The 23,664-nt window shown below is 35.6% G+C and overlaps 2 protein-coding genes across 2 annotated transcripts; one reads left to right on the top strand and one right to left on the bottom strand.

The window, feature by feature from the left end:
• Nucleotides 1-6,060: 6,060 nt before the first annotated feature.
• LOC104741181 (uncharacterized) lies at nt 6,061-6,843 on the bottom strand. Its single transcript, XM_010461974.3, has one exon. The coding sequence runs from the start codon at nt 6,746-6,748 to the stop codon at nt 6,215-6,217; it is 534 nt and encodes a 177-aa protein (XP_010460276.2). The 5' UTR covers nt 6,749-6,843; the 3' UTR covers nt 6,061-6,214.
• A 4,749-nt stretch (nt 6,844-11,592) lies between these two features.
• LOC104741177 (phosphate transporter PHO1 homolog 7) lies at nt 11,593-15,532 on the top strand. Its single transcript, XM_010461970.3, has 12 exons — nt 11,593-12,695; nt 12,816-13,095; nt 13,179-13,227; nt 13,311-13,382; nt 13,470-13,599; nt 13,690-13,810; nt 13,896-14,154; nt 14,240-14,344; nt 14,427-14,471; nt 14,561-14,989; nt 15,078-15,214; nt 15,303-15,532. Exons 1-12 carry the CDS (start codon nt 12,167-12,169, stop codon nt 15,400-15,402), a joined length of 2,256 nt encoding a protein of 751 aa, XP_010460272.2. The 5' UTR covers nt 11,593-12,166; the 3' UTR covers nt 15,403-15,532.
• Nucleotides 15,533-23,664: the final 8,132 nt, after the last annotated feature.

Below are 23,664 nucleotides of genomic sequence, written 5' to 3'. Positions count from 1 at the left end.
TGGTGTTCCAAGAGTGGTCATAAGCGATGGTGGAACTCACTTTATCAACAAGCTCTTTGCAAATTTTTTGAGAAAACATGGCGTGACACACAAGGTCGCCACTCCTTACCATCCGCAGACCAGTGGGCAGGTCGAGATCTCAAATCGGGAAATCAAAAGCATCCTAGAGAAGACAGTCAACTCAACCAGAAAGGATTGGTCCTTGAAGCTCGATGAAGCATTATGGGCGTATCGGACTGCTTACAAAACGCCCATCGGCACTACACCTTTCTGGCTGGTTTATGGGAAGTCATGCCACTTATCTGTCGAGTTTGAGTATCATTCCTTATGGGCGACTATGAAGATGAACTTCAATGTCAAAACGGCAGCAGAGAGACGCCTTATTCAGCTGAATGAACTTGATGAAATTCGCATGGATGCTTATGAGAATGCCAAAATATATAAGGAGCGGACCAAGGCCTTACACGACAAGAAGATTATTACCAGAAACTTTGCTGCAAATGATTTGGTTCTTCTCTTCAAATCAAGGCTAAAGATTATTCCTGGGAAGTTGCGTTCTCGTTGGTCTGGACCTTTTCGAATCAAGGAAGTCATGCCTTATGGTGCTGTTGTGCTTAGGGACCAAGAGGGAAAAAATTCACTATCAATGGTCAACGTCTTAAGCCGTACCTAGCGGATTATGATCCGATAGAGACCTCCCTCCCTCTAGAGGAACCCCAAGCTGCTTAGGCAGCAAGTACAGTCAGCCTCGAGACTCTAAACAAGCGCTAATGGGAGGCAACCCACAGGGTTTGCATTTGCTTACCCTTCCTTTTGGTTCGATTTATCCTTAGGAATTTGTTATTTTTGTTTACTTTACAGAAACACTCGAGAATCACGTTTGGTAGTGACCTTTATTTTTCAAGAACAAGTTCGAAACGCAGAAGATGCGAATCCTTTTTACGGAATGTTCCGCAGCCATCAAGATCAGCCAGTCCAATTTTGGATCGACCGATCCCCGGTCAAGGTAAGTAAATCGAGAGAAGAGAAATGCAAGGAGAAGGGAAGGAAGGGAATTGGTATTCTGGTTTTTGGACTTAAATCGAACCGATTTAAACCCAGTTTCGTGTCCAATTTCCCGATCAATAAAACCTAATTCCTTTTTACCTCTTCCTTCTTTCTCTCTCGCCGTCCCCGACTCCGACCTGCTTCTTCTCTCGATTTCTCATTTGCTTTGATTACATTCTGATTTTCATCACTCGGTTTTTCATCCTTTACCCAACCCATTCGAACAAGAGAATGCCTAAACGACGCCGTTGTGGTAAGGAGACTGCCACTCCATCCGAGGAGCCACCAACAAGGGTTTGGAATGATGAGGATGCTAAGTTTCTTCTTGCTCAAAAAGCACTATGTCATCTTCGTCTTCGATCTCTGCGACATCTTTGGTTTCCCTTGAAACAAACTATGCAAGATGGAGAAGCTCGACGGTAGGACGGAAATTTGAAAACTGATTAGAGCTGGGAATTATGTCTCTCGTAGAGCTAGACAATCTCGCATCCGCAACCCAGTCCTTCGGGTCACTGCAAAGTTCCTGAGTAACACCATCTATTCTAGGGCTGAGACTAGCACATTACAGCTACCTGATTTGTGGATGTTTTTCCATGGTCTTCGCCGGTTCCTCCACGCTCCGGATTCGCCTATTTACCAGCAAACTCATGATGTTAATTTTGGATTCCTGCTTTCTAAGGAGTTTGAGCAGGTGCGGAGGAACATGGCTCATGCTAAGAACAAGAGAGTTCTGATCGGCAGCTTGGTGACTCCTATTATCGAGTATTGTGGCATCGTTTTGCCACCACATACTTCGGCTTCAACGCGGAAGTTGCTTGATCTCAAATATATGTTTACCAGTGAGATTTTGGTGCGTCACAACTTCTGCTACCGCTTTCAAGACAAGGCTGGTCACCTTCGCTATATGTTGATCCCTAGGCCTTTCTGCACTTCACTTCGCAAAACTCAGAACATCGACTTTGATCCTCCTACTGACGCCCTTTGCGATATTGACGACGTTCTTTTGGAAGGGGAACGTGAACCTGCAGCCACCAGATCCCGTAGCGGCACACTCCCTGTGGTTGCATCTACATCTTCACATTTGTCTCATTCCCTTCCACCATTTCCTCCTTTCGATGTGAACCAGTTTGTTGCTGCCACACCTAAGGAGCCGCCTCACTCTGAGTTTGAGGGTTGGGTATACGACACTCAGAGGAAGAACAACCTTTTGCTCACTCGACTGGCTATTTGGCTTCAGGTTCTTGCACCACCACCAGCTCTTACCGCTACCAGTGATGACGAGGACGCATCTACTCAGCCTCTCGGCTCTGACCATTCCGCGTCCTCCTCGCTTTCTTGTCAATTCTGACCAGTTGCTGTTTCTTTACGGTTTCTTCTTTTTCTTTTCTAGGATTTTTCTATTTTTCCTTTTTTATTGTCGGAGGTTTCTTTTCCTTAGCTTTGCTATCACACCGGGACAGTGTGAAGTAAGTCCGGGGGAGGGATGTCTCCAAGTTACTAATGTTGTTTTCTTTGGTTGTTTTCTTTTGGTTTTTCTTTTCCTTTTATCGAGTCTAAAAAAAAAATGGGAAACTATGATCAATTTTAGGAATTTCTGCACTGATCTAACACTCTTATGATTACCTTTGTACCTCTGATTTGGAATGAAACTTGGAATGAACATGAGCAGTCTCAACACGCCCCAAAAGACACTCGCCAAGGAGAACAATAAGTTGAACGAGAAGTTATCTCTAGCTTTGACAAGACTTAACCGGATTTAACTTCTTACCTTGGGGCTTGGTATACATCGGACAAGACTCCTCCCTTAAGCCTCACGAGACATGCATCTCCTCGCAAAGTATGTTTCCCCTCTCTCTTCCCTTCATTACTCAATAATAATAATAAAAAAAGAATAAAAAGAGAAGAAGAAGAGGATAAAGGTAATAAAGAAGTGAACCAAGGGTTGTGCGTAAATCCGTGCATCCTTCGAAATTCATGGAAACCTGTCCACAAGTAAAGAGCAAAGGATTGATAAAAAAAAATACAATGATATCCTAGAAAATTAGGGAAAATCAATCTTTTGGAAGTGAGAAAAGAGAGAGAAAAGGAAGCATATGCAGGGCAATAAAAGGTTGAAGGATTCAAAAAGTTCAATGATTGATACTCCCATGGTAAGACCGCACCTTTTTACTAATCTGATGTAGAGACACAACAATGGGGAGACTGAAGGTTCTTTAAGGCTGTGGAGTTCAGTGTAAGGAGTGTTGATCCTAATCATGGGCAGAGTACAAAAAGTAGTTCTTAATTTGATGTGATGAAGAGTGCGAAGAAGAAGTTCCCAAGAATATGTGAGTTTCCACTTTTAAACATTTTCTTTGTTCCTGAGTTTTTAATTGTTCTAGGACAAGCAAAGATTCAAGTCTGGGGGAATTGATGTGTATGTATTTTATAGGATTTTAACCATAGTTTTTACACTTGTTTTGAGTCTTTTGTTAGGTCCTAGTGTGCTTTTAGAGTCTTTTTAGTCTTGTGAGAGTCTTTACAGGTTCTAGGTGACTTTGGAAGGAATCTGAGCATTTTGGGGATGAAAATATGCATCTGGAGCTAAATTGGTTGAAGACTGATCAGGCTAGCAAGCAGATGGAGTGAGAGCAGAAAAAGCATCCTGGATCGGCTGATCCTCATTCGGATCGACCAGTCCCGTACCCGAAGCAACTTTTCCTTTTTCGTTTTAAACCGACTTTTAGGGTTTTATTTTACTATTTAAGCACGAGACTCGACCTCTAGAAAGACAACTTTTATTCTAGGCAGCTTTTGAGTACTTGTAAGCTTGGGAGAAGATCTCTAGTCCTTTGTATTTCTTTGGAGAAGATTTCTGAACCCTTTTACTTCTCTTTGCAATTCAATTATGATTTCTTCATCCTTGTTTTGTTGTTCTTTTACTTCTATGTCTGAGTAGTCTCTCTGTTGGGTTTCGGGTTTCAAAAAGGGGTTTTCATGATTCTCTGAATTAGGTTGCTAGATTTGGGATTGATCTATTGTGTTCTTCTTCTATTGTTGATTATAATGCTTAAACTAGATCAGCTACCTAGTTTATGATTGTAGGTTAAATTCACCTAGGCATCAAAAGTGTTGTTGAATTACTTGAAAAGAACATAGGAGAGCAAGGTGATCCTTAGCCAACGAAAGTTGAAGTTAAGGCACCTTGTGAACAGAATCAAACTTGAATTATTGCTTGCTAGGATTGCTTAGATTCAAACGACGGTTTAGAGTTTTATCAATTCCTTGAATAGATAACTAATGTTGTGACAGTAGGTTAGTTTTACATTCGAGATTTGAGTTCAAGAACGGTATTTAATGCTCTCCCAACCTATCATCTAATTTCGAGATTGTGTCCCCTAACTGATTCTCTACGCCCAATACCTTCCCTTGATTGCAAAACCTTTATTTAAATTCTGCTTTTAATCAGTTACTTAAAACACAATTTTCCTTTTTGTCTTAGCTATATTCAAATCTATACAATTTCATAGTGCATCGCTTGGTCTCTGTGGTTTCGATCCTGAAGTGTAACAACGATACCACTAGATCGTGGTGGAGTACACATTGGGTTTAATTGACCTTTTGATCAACATATATACATACACACACTTAGTTTTTTTTTATTATTATTAGAGAAGTTGGGCTTTGATGGGCTGGAGTTCTTTTCGACAAAAATAGGAGTTGGTCCATCACGGTGGATTGGGGTGTTACAAGGACGGTGGTGGTTTCAGGCGAAGAAGGGGTTGTTGGTAGGGATGCAACTAATCAAACTGTCACGGAGAAAAATACCACCAGTGATTGAAGTTGGGTTACGACGATCGGCTGATTGGAATCGACGAATCATAAGAGAAACAAGATTGTTCATTGTTTACACATGTATCTGTCTTTTTTAGCATCAGATTTACTTTTTTTTTTTTGACAATAGAAGGTCGCAATATTACTTCTGGTTTATCAGAAACACTACAAGTTTTATCTTCTTGACGATATGCCAATAGTCAAATCGAAAAATTGCTAAACCCTACTAGATCGTAAATAGGGAACCCAAACATGATGTTTTAACTACTGGACGAGAAGCAGAGAGATCGACAATGACATCAGCAAAAAAGGGTAGAAGAGTTATTCTGCAACGTTTGAGTGCCTAAAACCGAACATCATTTCTAATTCAGAGGGGTAGTGGGGTTTTGATGCTTAAATTTTAATTAACTCTAAACCGAATATTGATCAATTCACAAAAATTAAGACGTAGACACAAATGGTTTGTGGAATACTATTGGAATAAATTAGAATGTCCCGAAATTTTATTGAGAATGTTAAAACAAGAGGTTTGGAGAATTGTTCTTTTGTACTCTCTCTCTATTTCATAATATAGGATGTTTTAGAGGTTTTTGCGTGTTTCATAATATAAGATATTTTTATGAGGCAACTTTTAGACTAATTTTATATTTTTTTATTATTTATTTTATGCAATCTTGTTTCTGATTGGTTAAACTTTTGAAAAGTAGACATTTTTTATTATGCGTGTTTTGGCTAAAACATCTTATATTCTGAAACGGATGGAGTATTATTCTCTATTTCATATGATACAACATATATATAGGGATACAATATTAGAGTGTAGGGTTTACACTAATGTGCCAATAATGGGCATCTATACAACAATATAATTATTTATAACACTTCTTCTTGGATGACCATTATAAAAATGTAGTCCCAAATGCACATATGAGATATTGCCTCGTTAAAAACCGTACCAAGAAAATCTAGTGGGAAAAACCATGGTTAAGAGAAAAAGAGTGCAGCGCGCTTTTACTCCCTCTCTTATATACATCATTTGAAATCTTCAAAATGTCGCAATCCAGTATGATGAAGTAACTTCTTGAAGTAGTGGTTGAAAACGTGTTGGTAATTAGTTTGTCAAATCTTCACTTGAACAAATTTGTAAGGCATGTATATCACCGACAATTAAATCATATAGTAAATAGATGTAAGAAAATGTTTCACATATACCCTTTTTTCATTCTTCATTCAAACGTTTTGGCAAGGTGCTTGTTAAAGATCACTACATATTTTGTTTATATTCGATCGGTCACCATAAATATTTGTCTCTAAAACCATAACAATATCAGTTCATAGGAAACTGGCAAGGCCTTCAATATGCGGTTGTTGGGGTTAGTTTTTTGTAGCTAATATCGAGCTCTGGACCGCCATTTCCAAGGGAAATACCAAACTCATTAGTCTTCGTTGGAGTTATGACAATACCTTTAATCTCTTCTTCAATGAGTTGGTTTTCCGTAGCCACCGTAAAATTTGGATTTGGAATAGGTATTCGAATCTTGATGATAGGAAATGAGAATGAGATGGAAACGGTACCCCTAATAGTCTTTGTAGGCGCAGAGTTTATATTGTCTTGTTTATTTCCGAGACTCGAATCTTTACTTGCTCCTATGTAAATGTGATGCATCTCTTGACTTTCAACGTCTCCCAAACCAATAGTACTTGAAATGTCTCTAGCTTCAGGATTAGTAACCAAAGCGGCTCTAAGCTCGGTTGTTTCAACAGGTACGGGCGCAAATTTGGTGTCACCGAGCTTGTCTTGCAGGTTTTTGCGACCAAAGCCAATGCTAAAACATAGTAAGAACATGAATGATCGTATGGATAAAAGAGTATATGTTGTTGTTGTCATTTTCTCCACCTATAAATTGACACTAATTACAATTTCTCTAATATATAAGACGAAACCAATGAGTACATTAAAAAGGAGAAAAGAAAGAAAGTGTGATTTTGTTATAGAAAAAAAAAACAAAAGAGAAAACTAATCAAGGACAGATTATTATTCAGTTTGCAAAATTTTCATGTTACCGAATTCATGCAATGAATTCAGGCTCATACCGTTTGAATGAGTTGAGGTTTAACCGTATTCGTGTTTTATGAAATATTTTGTCTTCTCAAAACTAGTTAATATGCGGAGATGGTATAAAATCAAATACTTATAAAATATGTTTGACAGGATTTTCTAGGACAATGCAATGCTCTTCGTAAAGGATGTCAATATAGGTTTAATGTTTTTCTAAATTCTAGTAGTAAAGGAATTATATCGTTGTGAAAATAAAATATATTATTACATATATTACGGTGGTCGCATAATGTTAGGGTAAACGGAAAATAGAAACCATTGCTTTGTATAGTGACTAAGAAGAATCTGTTACGTAACTAATTTTTAGTGGCTTTTGGAAAGCAAATATTTATTCCTTTTATTTTGTCAACTACGGTTTTCCAACCCGAAATATCAATTAGAACTTAGAAGTTGTCAATAGCAAACATTTAATCCTTTTTTAGATAAACCGAATATTGATCAAATCACATAAATTAATACGTAGATACAAATGGTTTGTGGCATTGATACTATTGGAATAAATTAGAATGTCCCGAAATTTTAGTGAGAAAAGAATCTTAGTCCAATTTTTTTTTCATTGACATGGTAGGAAAAAAATACTAAGAAAGAACAAACGCATAGATTCATATATGAAAATGTCAAGATAATATCATTCCTTTTTGAGTCTAGCTAGCTGCATAAATTCACTAAATCGGAGAGCACAATATTGTTTTATATATAATTTCATTAAATCGGAGAGCATGATATATAAGTAGTTCTTTTATAAATTTTATATATCTATTTTTAGATCCAATATTAAAAGACGTATATACTAATATACATGCGGCCCTAAAACGCAATAACATACACAAAGCCAATCTTTTTCGGCCATCATTAGACAAATCATTTACCAACTAAAACAATCAACTAAAACAACTTTTTCAAGATGGTACTAAATAAGCTTTGGAATAACGAAAATAATATTACGTGGAGAAGTCAGCCATGTACCTTGCGATAAAACCCCATCAAGCAGAAAAAGAAAGAAAAAAATGAGTCAAAGATTAGGATCAACAATTCAACATACATATATCGTAGTCACAGATGCTGTTCTCTAGCTGACTAGCTGTAACTTCGACAAAAGCATTTTTGAATTATTCAATTCAATTAATTCCTTTTTAATTCTAAAACAAGTAGCAGCCAAATCTTCTTTCAACGATGAATATGGAATCTCAGAGTTTAGGAAGACCAATTAAATTACCCTTTATAATTATACCTTTTTTTTTTTTGACAATCCCTTTATAATTATACTTTCTAAAACGAATATATTGGATTATATGTTCAAAATTCTATGTATTAACGAAACTATGGTCGACCTGTGGTGAATGTCCGTGGCTTTTGTAGATACCCGAGTACAAAGAGAAATTTAGTTCAAATTTTCCGGTTGCTGTATCAAAAAGAAAAGAAAAAGATAAGGACTAATCTCCTTTTTTTCTTCTAATAATTTGATAATGGTGTTGTAGCAACTCCAATTAATATAACCTAACTAGTGTGGCGAATAATCAGGTTGATTATCAAAAACAATTAAGAGGGGCCGACACCCGTGATGAATTAAGAGAAGGGGTTTAAGAAAGAAAATAATCAGATATTAGTAAGGCTTCTTCCAAAAAAAAAGATGTTAGTAAGGTTGAAAATGGTATAACAATAGAAATTTTGATGCTAACTAAAATTGTATTGTTTTTTGTATTTGAACTTATTTACCTATTTGAATCTGTATTTTTATTTCTCTCCAACCATATGCATTGGTAGGGCTTATGCTCTATAAGAAATTTAGCTAATTAACCAGATAGTGACAATGGATCCAACGTAAATAAATATGATTAGCGCGGGACCTGCGGGTCAAGTGATGCATAACGAATTGAACAAAAACTTAAATGAAATCGTAATAAATGCAGATTTAATAAACACATGCTAAAATTCATCATAGTTTGTTGTCTGTTTTGATCCAAATGGCATTGCTCACGACACTACTCTTAAGTATTACCCCCTGTTTTAAGACGTGGCCGCCTAGCCAACTAGGCGCCCGTTTAATCACTGATCAGAACACTACCGCCACGATTAGGAACAATTCGGTCTAATAAATCGTTAACCGATTTTTTACTGATTGCCGCATTGAAAATCGGTTAAAAATCAGTTAGTCAACCGATATAATAACCCAAAAATTCAACTAATATTTGTAAGGCCTTGTAATTTGAATGGGCCTCATCTACGTCAAAACCTTGAAACTATATATAAGTGAAGTTGTGAGCACCCTCTTCTCTCATTAACCGATGTGGGATATGGAAAGTTGAATTATGACTTTTTAATTGTTTCTTCTCTCTTTTTAGTGTTTTTTTTTTTACCGTAATTCTTTATTTACATACTAGCAAGACTATTTTGTAATTATAAGACTAGTTTCTTCATTATAAATTTTTGCTAGAGGTACATTTGTTAGTTAATATAATAATTAATAATGCATAAACATATTTGTACATATATACTTGACATAATCTATAAAACTAATGAATTATATTTAATTTAATATAATATAATACATAAAACTAATCCCTGATTAAATTCCCGTTTAATCCCTGATTTCTTTGCTAGACGCTAGATCCATTCTCGCCGCCCGACTAGCGCCTAACAATTTCTCAACCAGGAATATTACCTCGTTAGCAATGAGATGAGTAAGTGATTAGAATAATAATTGAATACAAAAAAGTTAATTAGAACGACTCCTAAATATTTATTCATGTATATTATCAAATACTCCCTCCATATTAAAATAATTGATGTTTTATTTTATTTTTCTGTTTAAAATTAATTAATTTTTTCACTTTTCTATGCAAATATGACCATTTTTATTTTGATACTAGTTTTTTTACTATTTTTAATTTGTGTTTATGTAGATAATAAATGATTTAAAAAAAATCACATGAAAAATCTTCAACATCAGTTATTTTGATATGCATAAAATATTATTTTATTTAGTGAGATTATAAATAAATAATTTTTTAATTAACATGAAAAGCTATGGTTATTATTTTTCTTTTTTTTAACAAGAAAATATATGGTTATTACATGGAAAATGTAGAAGACAGTACAATATTGAGTGAAAGTATACTAAAAAAAATTACATCAAAGTCTAAGATTTCTATATATATATATATATATATATATATATATATATTTCTATAAATACAATAAAACTGACTATCTAAATTTAGTGCAATGACTCCACTTTATTATTGAGGCCGAGATAGAAGACAACAGGACAGCTATGGAATGAAATAAGTATTTTCGGCGGTGGCGGATGGTGCATTAATATATTAACCTAATTCTCAAAATGAATATGATTTTTTTTTTCTTAATTTTGGGGGAATAATCAGATTATACTTATAGTATGATTAGTTGCTTTTTGAAAAATTGTTTTCAGAAAAAAAGTTTTGAAATGACTATGGTGGAAAAAACATGTATGCTCTTAAATTTTTCTATGGTATATATGATCCATTGGTACTCAAATAAAATGCATTGTTGATCAAAAAGCAAAAAATAATAATAATAATAATAAAGTGTGCTAAACGCGTCCTAATTTCCACTTTTTGGGTACAATTAAATGATTAATAATTAATAGTACGATTATGAAGACTTTAATAACGGATCTCTCAAATAAACAAAAACAATTTTAGCATACATAAAAGAATGAGTCACCTGATCATGCGATTGATTTTCTTGAGAGAAAATATTGTATCTTTTCTTTTACCCTAAAGAATGAAATTAATCCATACATATATGTAAGATAATGATTAATTAAACAAAAACACATAAACTACAGTTATGGTATGAAGTATGAACGTAAGAACTGGACGACAAGAAAAGACAGAAAAGGAAAAACATAAGAACTGTTGCTAGTCTTTAACCTTTGTCAAAAAACAAAATAAAACTGTCGTTAGTTTAATTAAAGTTTTTGGATACAATATATATCTACTACACCGACAAATCATGTGCCAGACCCTTTTTATTTTTTTTAGTGTTGCGCTTCACATCAAGTCAAATTAATAGGGTTAGGGTATGTTTGATGATGGTAGTTATAAGGAAACTAAAGATAATATCTGAAGTCTATATAGTTAATCGATATTGAGTTAAAAGGCGATAACAATTTAATATGTAGAGGATTTCTTGAAAGTGCAGTTTCTATTTTTGTAATTTGCAATTTGGGTAGAATAGAGTATTTTAACCACACCGTAAAACAATGAATCATCCACCGTAAACCGAGTACACACAAGCAGATATGAAGTAGGTTGCGTATTCTAATCTATTAAAGACAAAATATACTACTTTACATAGTAGGATAATTGAATAGCTTATGTGATTGATCAAATCATGGATATGATTGATCCGTATTAACATCCACCGTAAAAAATGTCTTGGTCACTGTGTAAACCGTGTCTTGTCCACTAGAACAGTGTGGAAGTGTATCAGTCCACGCAAAAAGTGTATCGTCCACCTGTTTTTCTTTTCCTATAAATTTGATTATAGTATTTTTGATGTTTATTTTTACCAAACAACCACTTTAACCCCATTATAATTAATTTAGAGGAAGACTTTTTTGTACATTCGTTACTATTCCATTATTTATTTTCGTCTTCATTCGAAACACAAGATCATCTTTAGGGATACAATCAGCACACCCAAGAGCCCACCACCACCAAACGTCTTTTTCAGTTTCAGTTCAATTCCTTTGATTTTTCTCACGTGAAATAAAATCTACTTGCAAATCTTTTATGTGACTCAACGACAACATCCCTCTGTCTCTCTCTCTCTCTCTCTCTCTCTCAATCTATATATATATAGAGATATTTGTATGACCATATTATAATATAAGAGACTCGTCGTTGAATAAACTCTGAGAGACTCGTTGAAAGTTTTTGCATGGTTGGCAAATTCTTCTTCTTATAATCCACCCTTTGTTCTTTTTACCCTTTCTAGTCTCTTCCTCTCCTCCTATTAGCTTTTCATAGGGTTTTTTCTTTTCTTTTCTTGGCCTTGTTCTTTTTGTTCGAAACCTATTCTTTCCTTACCCAACAGCCAAATTTTCACTGAGGTAAATCACAACTAAAAGTGGTTTTTGATTGGATCTGGATTCTTGAGTTTTACAGAGAAGTCCAAAGAAACTGTGAGAAGAAACCAAATATGAAGTTTGGGAAAGATTTCGTTAGGCAGATGGTTCCAGAATGGCAACAGGCTTACCTGGATTACGCTGGTCTCAAATCCATTCTTCAAGAAATCCAAACTTCACGAAAAAGATCAGAGAGACCAGGTGGCTTGAAACGCAAGCTATCTGCTAGCCGCAACTTCAGCAGCCTGACAAAGCGGTATAGCCGCAGCTCCTCGTCTTGGGAACCCGAGATTCATGACATTCTGGTGCACGCAACGACTGGGGATGATGGTTTTGAGAGATACGAGACAACCATATTAGAAGTTGCAGAGGCAGGGAGAGAGTCAGAGCTTGTCTTCTTTAAAGCCCTAGATCTCGAGTTCGATAAAGTGAACCATTTTTACCGGTCTAAAGTGGAGGAAATGGTGAAAGAGGCATCAGTTTTGAACAAACAAATGGATGCTCTGATTGCTTTCAGATTCAAAGTTGAGCAATCTTCTTCTTCTTGGAACTGCTCTGAAACAGTATCAGTTGATATGAATGCCTTTATTTTTAAGGAACAGAGTAAGTTTTTTTTCAGAGATTGTATGTTACTAAGTGTATCTTTCAGAGATTGTTTGTTATTGTTTAAGGAAAAGGACACACAATTTGAATCTTTTTTGTTTGTTTTTTTTTATTTTGAAGGGAAGACATTAGCTGAAGAGTTGGGAGTTAAAGTAGAGGGAAATGGATCAAACGGTAGAGATCCAACGAAAGAGAGTGTACCAGAAGTGTTAAGTGTTCTTGACCATATCAGATTAAATAAAACTCAAGAAACTCCGCTTTCCACAATCAAAAACGTCCTCAAGCTCTCCAACCAAGAAGAGCTCAAATTCACCAAAGAGAATCTCAAGAAAATAGAAGCGCGGCTTAAGAATGTCTTCATCGTGTTTTATCGCAAGCTTCGACATCTCCAGAATTACAGGTATGTTGCTTCTTATGAAAATATGAAAAGTCAAAAAGGATCTATTTTAATTAAATGCATGCTTTGGTTCTTGATTAATTCAGCTTCCTGAATACATTGGCCATTTCAAAGATCATGAAGAAGTATGATAAGGTAACACTTGATTAAATCAGTTATATATAATATAAAGTTTCTGGACACTTACTAATATGCTTTTGCTAAATATTTTCTATCAGATTGCTTCAAGAAGTGCGGCAAAATCATACATGGAGATGGTAGATAAGTCCTACCTCACTAGCTCTGATGAGGTTAATACAATATCTCTCTCTACACATAACTTATATCTTCTTTCAATAAAACTAAAAGCTTTAATTAACCCTGATATAATGTAACAGATCAACAAGCTTATGTTGAGAGTTGAGTCTATCTTCGTTGAGCATTTCACCGGTTTGAATCGAAGCAAAGGAATGAATCTCTTAAGACCAAAAGTGAAAAAAGAAAAACATCGAATAACGTTTTCTACTGGTAATACTAAAAGATTTCCCAAAATCGCATAGGTTTTCTAACAGTAGTTCATGAGTAATTAATCAAAATCCCTCAAAAAATGTTTCTCAGGCTTTTTCGTCGGTTGCACAGTCTCTCTAGTGGTTGCTCTCGTCATGTTCACTCATGCTCGTAATTTAGTGGGCGCAGTTGGACATACTCTCTACATGGAGACAATGTTCCCTTTATACAGGTTCAAACAAATACATCTATTACATAATCTGAATCACTATATATGTTCTTGCTGACAAGAACGTTTCTTGAACCTTATTTTTCAGTTTATTTGCATTTGTGGTTCTGCACATGATCATGTATGCTTCAAACATATACTTTTGGAAGCGATATCGAGTGAATTACCCATTTATATTCGGATTCAAAGAAGGAACAGAGCTTGGTTATAGGCATGTTCTGCTTCTAAGCTTTGGTCTCGGCACGCTTGCTCTTTGCGCTGTTCTGATAAACCTTGACATGGAGATGGATCCTAACACTAATGACTACAAGGCCATGACTGAACTTCTTCCCTTTTTTGTTCTAGCTGTAAGTTGTTCATCATAATAACCAAAAGAAACTTTAAATCATTATGTTACTAATGTAACACTTTGGTTTGTACAATGTTTTGCAGCTAGTGATAGCTATTTTTTTCTGTCCCTTTAACATTTTTTATCGGTCAAGCCGAGTCTTCTTCCTCACGGTTGTATTCCGATGCATAGCTGCGCCGCTCTATAAGGTAATCTACTCAAGCAAATCCACTGTTTTCCGCTAAGTAAAAACATCCATAAGTCTCTCAAATTTTTAATCTAAATTTTCAGGTTAATCTTCCAGATTTTTTCTTGGCAGACCAATTAACAAGTCAGGTTTGTGTGTTCTTATACATTCTTTTAAAATTTATGATCATGTTTTCACAATGTTTCAAACCATTACTCAACTTTGTTTATTTTTTTAGGTTCAAGCACTGAGGAGTCTGGAGTTTTACATATGTTACTATGGTTGGGGAGACTTCAGGCACAGGCAAAACACTTGCAGATCAAGCGAAGTATACAGCACATTCTACTTCATTGTCGCTGTGATTCCTTACTGGTCACGTTTCCTTCAGTGTGTTCGAAGATGGATCGAAGAGAAAGATTCAAGCCAAGGCTACAATGCTCTTAAGTATTTTTTAACCGTTGTCGCTGTGTGCTTGAGAACAGCTTATAGCTTTAACAGAGCTGGAAACATCTGGAAAATAGCTGCATGGGTTTTCTCAGCATTGGCAACTTTTTACGGCACATATTGGGACATTGTCTTTGACTGGGGATTGCTTCACAATCCATCTAAATATTGGTTGAGAGAGAAGCTTCTTGTTCCTCACAAATCTGTTTACTACATTGCAATGGTGAGAACTACGAAAATAAAAGAAACAGTACAAATCCTTGGTTTATGACTCTCTTAATAATTTTGTTTCCGTCTTCTCTTCTTCGTAGGTCTTAAACATTGTCTTGAGGTTGGCGTGGCTGCAGACCGTGCTGGATTTCAACTTCTTGTTCTTACATCGTGAAACTATGGTTGCTCTTCTTGCTGCTCTTGAGATCATACGTCGTGGTATCTGGAATTTCTTTAGGTAACTTCTAAACAAAAAAAAAAAATTATTACTATGCTCCTTTTATAGCATTTTCACTCAAGGGTTCTTGCTTTGTCTGGTTGTGAAGGTTGGAGAACGAGCATTTGAACAATGTGGGAAAGTTCAGAGCATTCAAATCAGTTCCGCTACCATTCAACTATGATGAAGAGGAAGATCGAGATAGTTAAATCTTAGAAAAAATTACTCAAATGTTATCCAAAAGTTGATTTATTACTCATATCTATAAATCTTCTAAATATTACTCAAATGTTTAGTGCCCTGGATGTAATTACAATTTACCCCTTGGGTTTCGTTTTCCGATTTTTGTCAAAAAAAAAAAAATACACATCAGCAAATTAAAATACACATCAGATATGATTTATCATTTAACAGTTTTTTTTCCGATCAACAGTTATTTTTTCTTGTTTATATCAAAGAGAGGGAAAGTGAACAGTTTTCACTGTTCACAAACCGCCAATACTAAAAAAAAAGAAAAACTCTTCTTCGTCGTCTCTCGTCGCCGGTCATACCTGTCATTGTCCACTCTGTCGTCGTCAATCTCTCGCCGTCATCTCTCGCCGTCTTTGCTCGCTCTCTCTCTCTATTCGTCATCGCACTCACTCTCTTCGTCATCGCATTCTCTTTCTTCGTCGTTGCTCTCTCTCTCTTTGTCGTCGCTCTCTCTCTCTTCGTCGTGTTCGTCTTCGTTTAAATGTTCCGGTAGGTGTCGAGTGTTTAGTTTTGATATTTCCGGCTGAATGTGGGTTTTTATCAATGATTTACGGCTGATTGTCGCTGTCTCTAATGACGGCTGGTTTGTTAGATCTATTCGATTCGATGGCTGATTTACTTTTAGGGTTTACGGCTGATTTGTTAGATCTATTCGATTCGATGGCTGATTTGTTTGTTGATGTGGCGGAGTTACGGCTTTTGTGCTTTAGATCTGATTTATGTATTTGTGCCAGAGTTATGTTATGCTTTCTGTATGAGTTTGTTTTATGGTATGGCTGGTTTATTTTATGATTTACTTATGAATTATATTATTTATCAGATGTCGATGGTGATTATTTCTGCAGAACAAGCAAGGGATTACCCCCAAGACTATACGCTGAAGGAAACTCTAATCTAGAGTTTAGAGAAATTAATACCAAGAGATTTCCCTACGATTAGAGAATCAATAGGACATGATGCGTGGGATGAAACGAAGAAAGTACCTATTGGAATAATCTCTAAGCTAGTTGATAGCCAATTCGTCTGGTCTGGTAAGATAGTACATTTCCTACTATGTAACCAGTTAAGGGTACATAAAAGGAGCTTTGGTTTGGGGTCAGTGGTCAACCTATCAGATTTGGGTTGAATGAATTTGCTCATGTCACGGGGTTAAACATAGACCAAATGCCGACAGAACGGTTTGAACTTGAAGAGGAACACAAAGCGTTCTTCAGACTTTTGCAAGTGCCTGGTGGGGAAGGTCCATCATTAAATGAACTCAGGGAAGTATTAAAAGTGTGCCGGGGATGGAAAAACCCTGATCATCGTAAATGGTTGGGGCTGTTGCTTCTTCAACACATTGGACTTTATGGTTTGCATCATAACTCTAAAATTCCATATGAAAGTGCGAAAAGAGTTTTTGATGATGAAGCCATGAAGAATTATCTGTGGGGTTGGTCAGCATTTGAAGCTCTTGTTGATTCTATAAAGATGTTGAAGCCTACGGAAAAGTCGTACACCCTTAGTGGTTTTACACCCGTTTTACAGGCTTGGGCGTATGAGTCCATCAAATGCTTTGGAGATCGGTTTGGGAATGCATCAGCTGAAGATGATGCCATACCGTTGCTTCGATGGCGTGGAAACTGTACACGTTCAACGATGGAAACGGTTATTGCTGAAGAGATCAAAGCGCTTGGTGAGGTAAGGTTTTGATTGTGTTATGATAGACTGATAGTTATTGGCTGATTATTGTTTAAATGATGGCTGATATATGGTTTAGCAGTGGTTGAGTGATTGTTTATTTATGACTGAGTTATTATTTAGTATAGTAAGTGTTGAGTTATGGTTTAGTTATGGCTGAGTTATTGTTCTTTTATGGTTGAGTTATGGTTTAATGATGGCTGATTTATGGTATTATATGGCTGAGTTATGGTTTAGTTATGGCTGAGTTATGGTTTTGTTATGGCTGAGTTATGGTTCTTTGATGGCTGATTTATGGTCTTAGATGGCTGAGTTAATTTTTTATTGATGGCTGAGTAAAAACTTACTGATGGGTTTCATAATCTCTTCTGTTACAGCTGCGTGTCTGTAAAATGGTTATGAAGGAAAATTGCTACGATCTATTTCATATGTGGCCAGATCAAGAAGACGACCGAGCAATTAATTGCATGATCGAAGACATACATATGGATAAGTTTGTTAAAGGGTTTTGGGATGTGAAGGAGATTGAGAAGAAGAAAAAGAAAAAGAAAGCTAAAGCAGCTGTTGAGTCTGAATCTCCTCCCGGAAAGAAGCGGAAAGTCCATAACCAAGTGACCACCATTCAGGGTGGTGATTCTGGTGAAGGAGCAGGAGCTGCACATGAGAAGAAGAAGAAAGGAAAAAAGGTAAGTGATATGGTGTATAGTGAGTTTATATTTTATGTAACCTTTTGTTAGCCTGTTCACGACAGTTTGTGTATTTGTTTCAGTTTGCTAGTGAGGAGGAATATGTGTCAGTTAGAACTCTCGTTGACTTGGTGTCCAGGTTAAACTGAAAGTTTGACACCCTTGATACAAACATTGCAAATATGCCTCTGGATCTGGAGAAGAAGATTGGAGATAGAATAGAACAGAGGATGAAGGAAAGGATTGATACCAGGTTTGGACCTTTTGAGCGTGATCTCAAATAGATGAAAGATCACGTGCTTTCCATGATTCCATGAGTGTTGGGGAAACTGGCCAAAACATGGCATCTGCGTTACGGATGTCAAAATAAATAACCTCATATCACCGGACCTTCAGGCAAAACTACAGACAACAATAGTTCCACCAGTCATTCCAGGAAAAATGCAAGAAAACTACTCTGTCAACAGTCATCCGGTAATGTCTGATTTATCTTAATTTTATGGCTGATTTTCCAGGATGTTTAGGTTGAGTTATCATTATCGTTAATTGTCTTCGCTATGTTATACAGGAAAAAAAATATGTTGATGGCAGTGGTTTGGATGGGATCAGTAAGAATCTAATGGATAAGTTTGATAATCCTATTGATTTCCTTCAAAAGTCTCCAGCTGCTAAGAAACCAGCTGATATGAAAACACGGCCTTATACGAGGAGAAATGCCAAAGAGTTAGAGGCGACATAGAAGGCCAAAGAGTTACAGGTGGCAAAGAAGGCCAAAGAAGTAGCTGCGGCAAAGAAGGCCAAAGAAGTAGCTGCGGCAAAGAAGGCCAAAGAATTAGCGGCTGGAGACATTCAGGAAAAGAAAAGAGGTAGAGGTAGAAAGCCTAAAAATCCTACTGCTGTTAGGCCGTTGTCTATTGTACTACATGGAGATTTGAATAAGGGAGAAGCTGGTGCAGAAGTTGGTGCAGAAGATATTACATACCAGTTTATTGCTGAAGCCAACACACTTGAACCTGAATCTGAGGATGATGAGGAGGAAAAGATTAGGTTTGATAGAAATAAAGCTTTTAGGCTGGAGAGTGTTAAGCTGTCCCCGGATGGGAGTGCATTGAATACACAACAAGCTACACAAGCGAGGATTTTTCCTTATATTGGAGACAACGGACTGACGTGCATGAGGAAGAACTCTGTACCTGGAGCTGGAATATATGATCCTCTTGCACCGGTTGATCCGATCAAGTTGAAAAAACTTTTGGCGTACCTAAAGACAGCCGAGTATGACCCTTTAAACCCTTGTTAATCACAGCTTGTTAACATCGTCAGACAAGTAACCAAAGAAAGTGAGGGTAAAATACTGAATGCTTGTAGGGCGTTTACGCGGATGATTCAAGCAATGATGAACGAGAACGTTCCTCACGAATATCGTGAACCTACTTTCAAACAGTTCACCTTCAGGAGGAGGAGAGTCTCCAAGGTCCCGCAATACGTACAAGTTGGTGACTATGGCGTGTACGCTTTAAAGTTTATAGAATGTCTAGCGCTTGGTGTGTCTTTCGATGGAATCTGTGATCAAAATATCCAGGGTATAAGTTTTAAAATGGCAGCAGAAATCTACGATGAGGCACCTGATTTTATGAGTCAGTTTACGTAATTTTGTATTTCTTTTGGTAGGACTTGTACTTGGATATGTATGTAAAAACATTTGGATTTCTTGTGGTAGGAATTGTATATTGAAAACATTTGGATTTCTTTTGGTAGGAATTATACTTGGATATTAAAAACATTTGGATATTATAGTATCTTTTCAATGTTACTGCTGAGTTATGTACTTCACACGACTGAGTTATAAGTAAATATTATAAACATATATGTTATGGCTGAGTTATGTACTTCGTACGGCTGAGTTTTGGCAGAGTTATGTACTTGGTACAGCTTCGTTTGGTCTTTCGTGTCGTGCCTCGATATTACAAAAAGTGTCTGCTCAGATATTACAAAAAGTGTCTGCTCAATAATTATGTGTCTGCTCAGATCCACACGCGTAATAAATTCATAAAGTTAGCTTTTTCACAATATATTATACAAAATAATAAAAAAAAAAAACTGAACTCAAAATTCGAATAAAAAATAAAATAATTCCGACAAAGTGACTAAGTGATGACTGAGTTATTGACTTACACGGCTGAGTTATGAAATACTCGTAAATTTACATTATTATGACTCAAAATTTAAATGTACAATTGAAATATGAATATTACAATTATTATAACTAATAAAAAGTAATAATTATAGAGAAAATTTGATTTTTACACATTCTCATCAGAATGTGTAAAACATACAACTCATGACATTTAGGGGTTAGGGTTAGGGTTGGGGTTTAGGGTTTAGGGTTTGAGATGTAGGGTTCAGATGAGTAACATTATTTGTTTTTTGGTTTTGGTTCTAATGTGTTTTAATGTGTTTGGTTTAAGGTGGTAATATGGATATACTAATATTATTACTATTTGAATATTTTTTTAAAAATTTTTAATTTTTTTTGGTTATTTCCGGTTATGGATCGGTTAGATTAATATATAACCATAAATAACCCAAAATATATTGTAATTAAGTAGATTAGCCTAATATAACCGAAAGTAAGCCGAATATAACCGAAATTAAGCAAACATACCAATACAAAAATACCAAATTGGAAAAAATTATTTTTTCGGTTCGGTTCGGTTCGGTTTGGTCGGTTCGGTTATTTAGTCCTCTAATTGGAGGGTTAGCTTAGTTATAGTTTATGATGGCTGAGTTATAACAAATTAATGGCTGAGTTAGAAAAATAGATTGATAAAACACCACTACATAGAGAGTTCATACCAATTACAAAAAAAAAAAAAAAAAAAGAAACAGAGCTTGACTAAGCTCACAAATACTTGTTCAAGCCCTCAAACTTCTTCTCTAGCGCGTCATATTTCTTTACCATATCCAAGATAATTTCTTCTTGAGTCTCAATGCAGCTTCTTGGATGCATCCAAGTCCTGCTTCATCTCATTCTTCTCCTCCTTAATATTGGCAAACTCGTCGCGCAATGCATCAGTCCACCACCTCCTGAAACCGTAGCCTTGACTGGGACCCTTACAAATAGTACAGAACTGATATTACAATATAAAAAAAAATCAAGATGCAGAACACAAAAATAAGAGTACAAGAATCTTTACATATGTGATTTCATACGCACAACTGAAATAAAGTTCTCCTCTCGTGCTAGGATCATTAGATCTGGCAACGAGAAGCACTGCCCCACAATTACACCCGACTAGAACGCCCTTATCGCGCCTCTGGATTTCGCTGTATCTCATTTTCATTTTCATCTACATTACCACAAACACAATATTACGATAATGCTTAGAGATTTCAGTTGGTCCAGAGATGTACCTCAGTTAGTGCTTCAGCAGCAGTTTTCTCATCAGCCCTGGAGTTGCCGCTGTAGATATCTCTCTGAGCCATCATTTTCACTCGATTACTAAATCACAAAATCACTACAATCCCATCATTTATACTAAAACAATAAATCGAACGACGTCATTTAACAATACTATCGTTACGGCTGAGTTATGTACTTTACACGACTGACTTAGGGTGGTATATTAAATTAACATTGATGTTACAGCTGGGTTATGTAGCAGCCATATTAATGGTGTTACGGCTGAGTTATGCGACGACCATATTAATTTATTATATACATTCTCGAGAATACAAAAAGTGTTGTTGGGGAGACACAAACTATAATTATGTTTCTTGTTATCATCCACACGCGTAATAAATAAATTTTTAAAGATTTATTATTAAAAAGGAATTCAAAATTTGAATTCAAATTTTAGAAATTTATTTAATAAAATTTGACTATATGGCTGAGTTATCGAAATAAACGGCTGAGTTATGAGATATTTGTAAATTAAAATTTTTATAACTCAAAATTTAAATTTAGAATGGAAATATGTATATTACTATCATTATAACCAATAAAAAGTAATAATTATAGACATAGAGTGATTTTTACATATTCTGATCAAAATGTGTCAAAAATTCAAAACATGACATTTAGGGGTTAGGGTTAGGGTTAGGGTTAGGGTTTGGGGTGTAGGGTTCATATTTCCAACATTATGGGTTTTAATTTAACAGTTTGGTTTTGGTTCTAATGTGTTTGATTTAAGGTGGTAATTTGGGTTTACTAATATGATAATCATTTCAAATTTTTATAAAATTTGAAATTACTATTTGGTTATCTCCGGTTATGGGCCGGTTAGATTAATATATAACCATAAATAACCCAAATGTTATCCAAATTAGGTAAATTAACTTAATATAACTGATATTAACCTGAATATAACCGTAATTAATCGAAAATACCAATACAAAAAAATACCAAATGGGGAAAATTAGTTTTTCGTTCGGTTGGAATTGTTTGGTTATTTAGTCTTATAATTGGAGTCATGGCTGAGTTATATTTTATGACGGCTGAATTATCGTTTAGGGTCTTCTCATTAATATGAAAACGTATTCTTCTTTTTTTCTTTGATCTTTCGTTCTCCTAATAAATATTAAAACGTCTCTCGATGTCACAAAATGTGTTGTTAGGGAAACGCGAAAAATCACTAATTTTGTGCGTGCTCAAATCCACACGCATAATAAATTCAAAGAGTGAGTTTTTTCACAATATATAATTCAAAATAATTAAATAATTATTATTCGAATTTTATTTTTGTAAAAGTATTTCTCCAACCATTGAATATTAAATTTTTATTACTATCACTAAAACAAAGAACAAGGTATATTTATAGACTTAGAGTGATTTTTACACATTCTAATTTGAGGGTTGGTTGAGTTATGAGATATTCACGACTGAGTTATGTAAATAATTTAGATAAAGTGATGACTGAGTTATCAAATATTGTGGTTGACTTATCGAACTTTATGGTTGCGTTATCATTTCGTAATGGCTGAGATATCAAAATAACGACTGATTTATATTAATATGAAGGTACAACAAAAACGAAATAAAAAAAAACAAAAAAAAATCAAAAACACAAAATCATATAGAAGAAATCACTTTGTGAATGTTCATAGTTCATATAGAAGACGACATGAAAGTACAATGGAAATCACTTTCTGAAACCGACGTCATCTGGGCCAAATTCTTCAAACATATGGACCAAATCATTCCAAACTTTGCTGCTCAGCATATCGGGTTTATTACCACCTTTCGCCCATATCCTCTTGAGAGCACGCATATGGGATCTGAATAACGTTCTAGCCACCAAATTAAACTTCGTCCAGACCGTTAAAGTATGCTTTGGATCCCACTTGTATTTACGCTACAATTAAAGGAAAGAAACGATAAGAGTATAGAATAATATCAATATGGTGGTTTGTTTTAGTGATCTTACTGCGAGGAGGAGAAACCATCGTCTCTTAAAATGGAAGGGAATCAAGCGGTACGTCGGCCACGCATGGTGCAAGTTGTGTTGAAGTATTCCTCCAATCGCGATAGAGAGAACGTGAAGGAACTTGAACCACGTAACAGTGGTTGTGTCAACCCAGGAACCCACACCAGGTTTAGAACCGGAATATTCTCCCGATCAGTGGCGCAAATGTTCGACATCTCTAAAAAACTGTCCATCGATATGAGGAACAACTTCCATGTCGATAGGAAGATGTAACAGATAGACATATCTGTGATTTAGGAGTGTATAAAGTGAAACAATAGAAACAAAGAATGAGATGAAAGAGAGTCAGATATATGAATGAGGAGAATATAAAGGAAAAACAATATGAAAACGAAAGGTCACGTCTATTATTAGGTTAAATTATGGT

The sequence above is a fragment of the Camelina sativa genome, chromosome 14 (assembly GCF_030686135.1).
Source record: "Camelina sativa cultivar CO46 ecotype springtype chromosome 14, ASM3068613v1".
Classification (NCBI taxonomy): Eukaryota; Viridiplantae; Streptophyta; class Magnoliopsida; order Brassicales; family Brassicaceae; genus Camelina; species Camelina sativa.
Note: the sequence above shows the minus strand (reverse complement) of the source record. Positions and strands in the feature narration are given on the sequence as shown.

Coding starts and splice junctions, on each gene's coding strand:
- LOC104741181 (XM_010461974.3), bottom strand. CDS start 6,748: ATGACAACAACAACATATACTCTTTTATCCATACGATCATTCATGTTC.
- LOC104741177 (XM_010461970.3), top strand. CDS start 12,167: ATGAAGTTTGGGAAAGATTTCGTTAGGCAGATGGTTCCAGAATGGCAA. Junction 14,155..14,239: donor TTCCCTTTTTTGTTCTAGCT/GTAAGTTGTTCA, acceptor AATGTTTTGCAG/CTAGTGATAGCTATTTTTTT. Junction 14,345..14,426: donor TAGCTGCGCCGCTCTATAAG/GTAATCTACTCA, acceptor CTAAATTTTCAG/GTTAATCTTCCAGATTTTTT.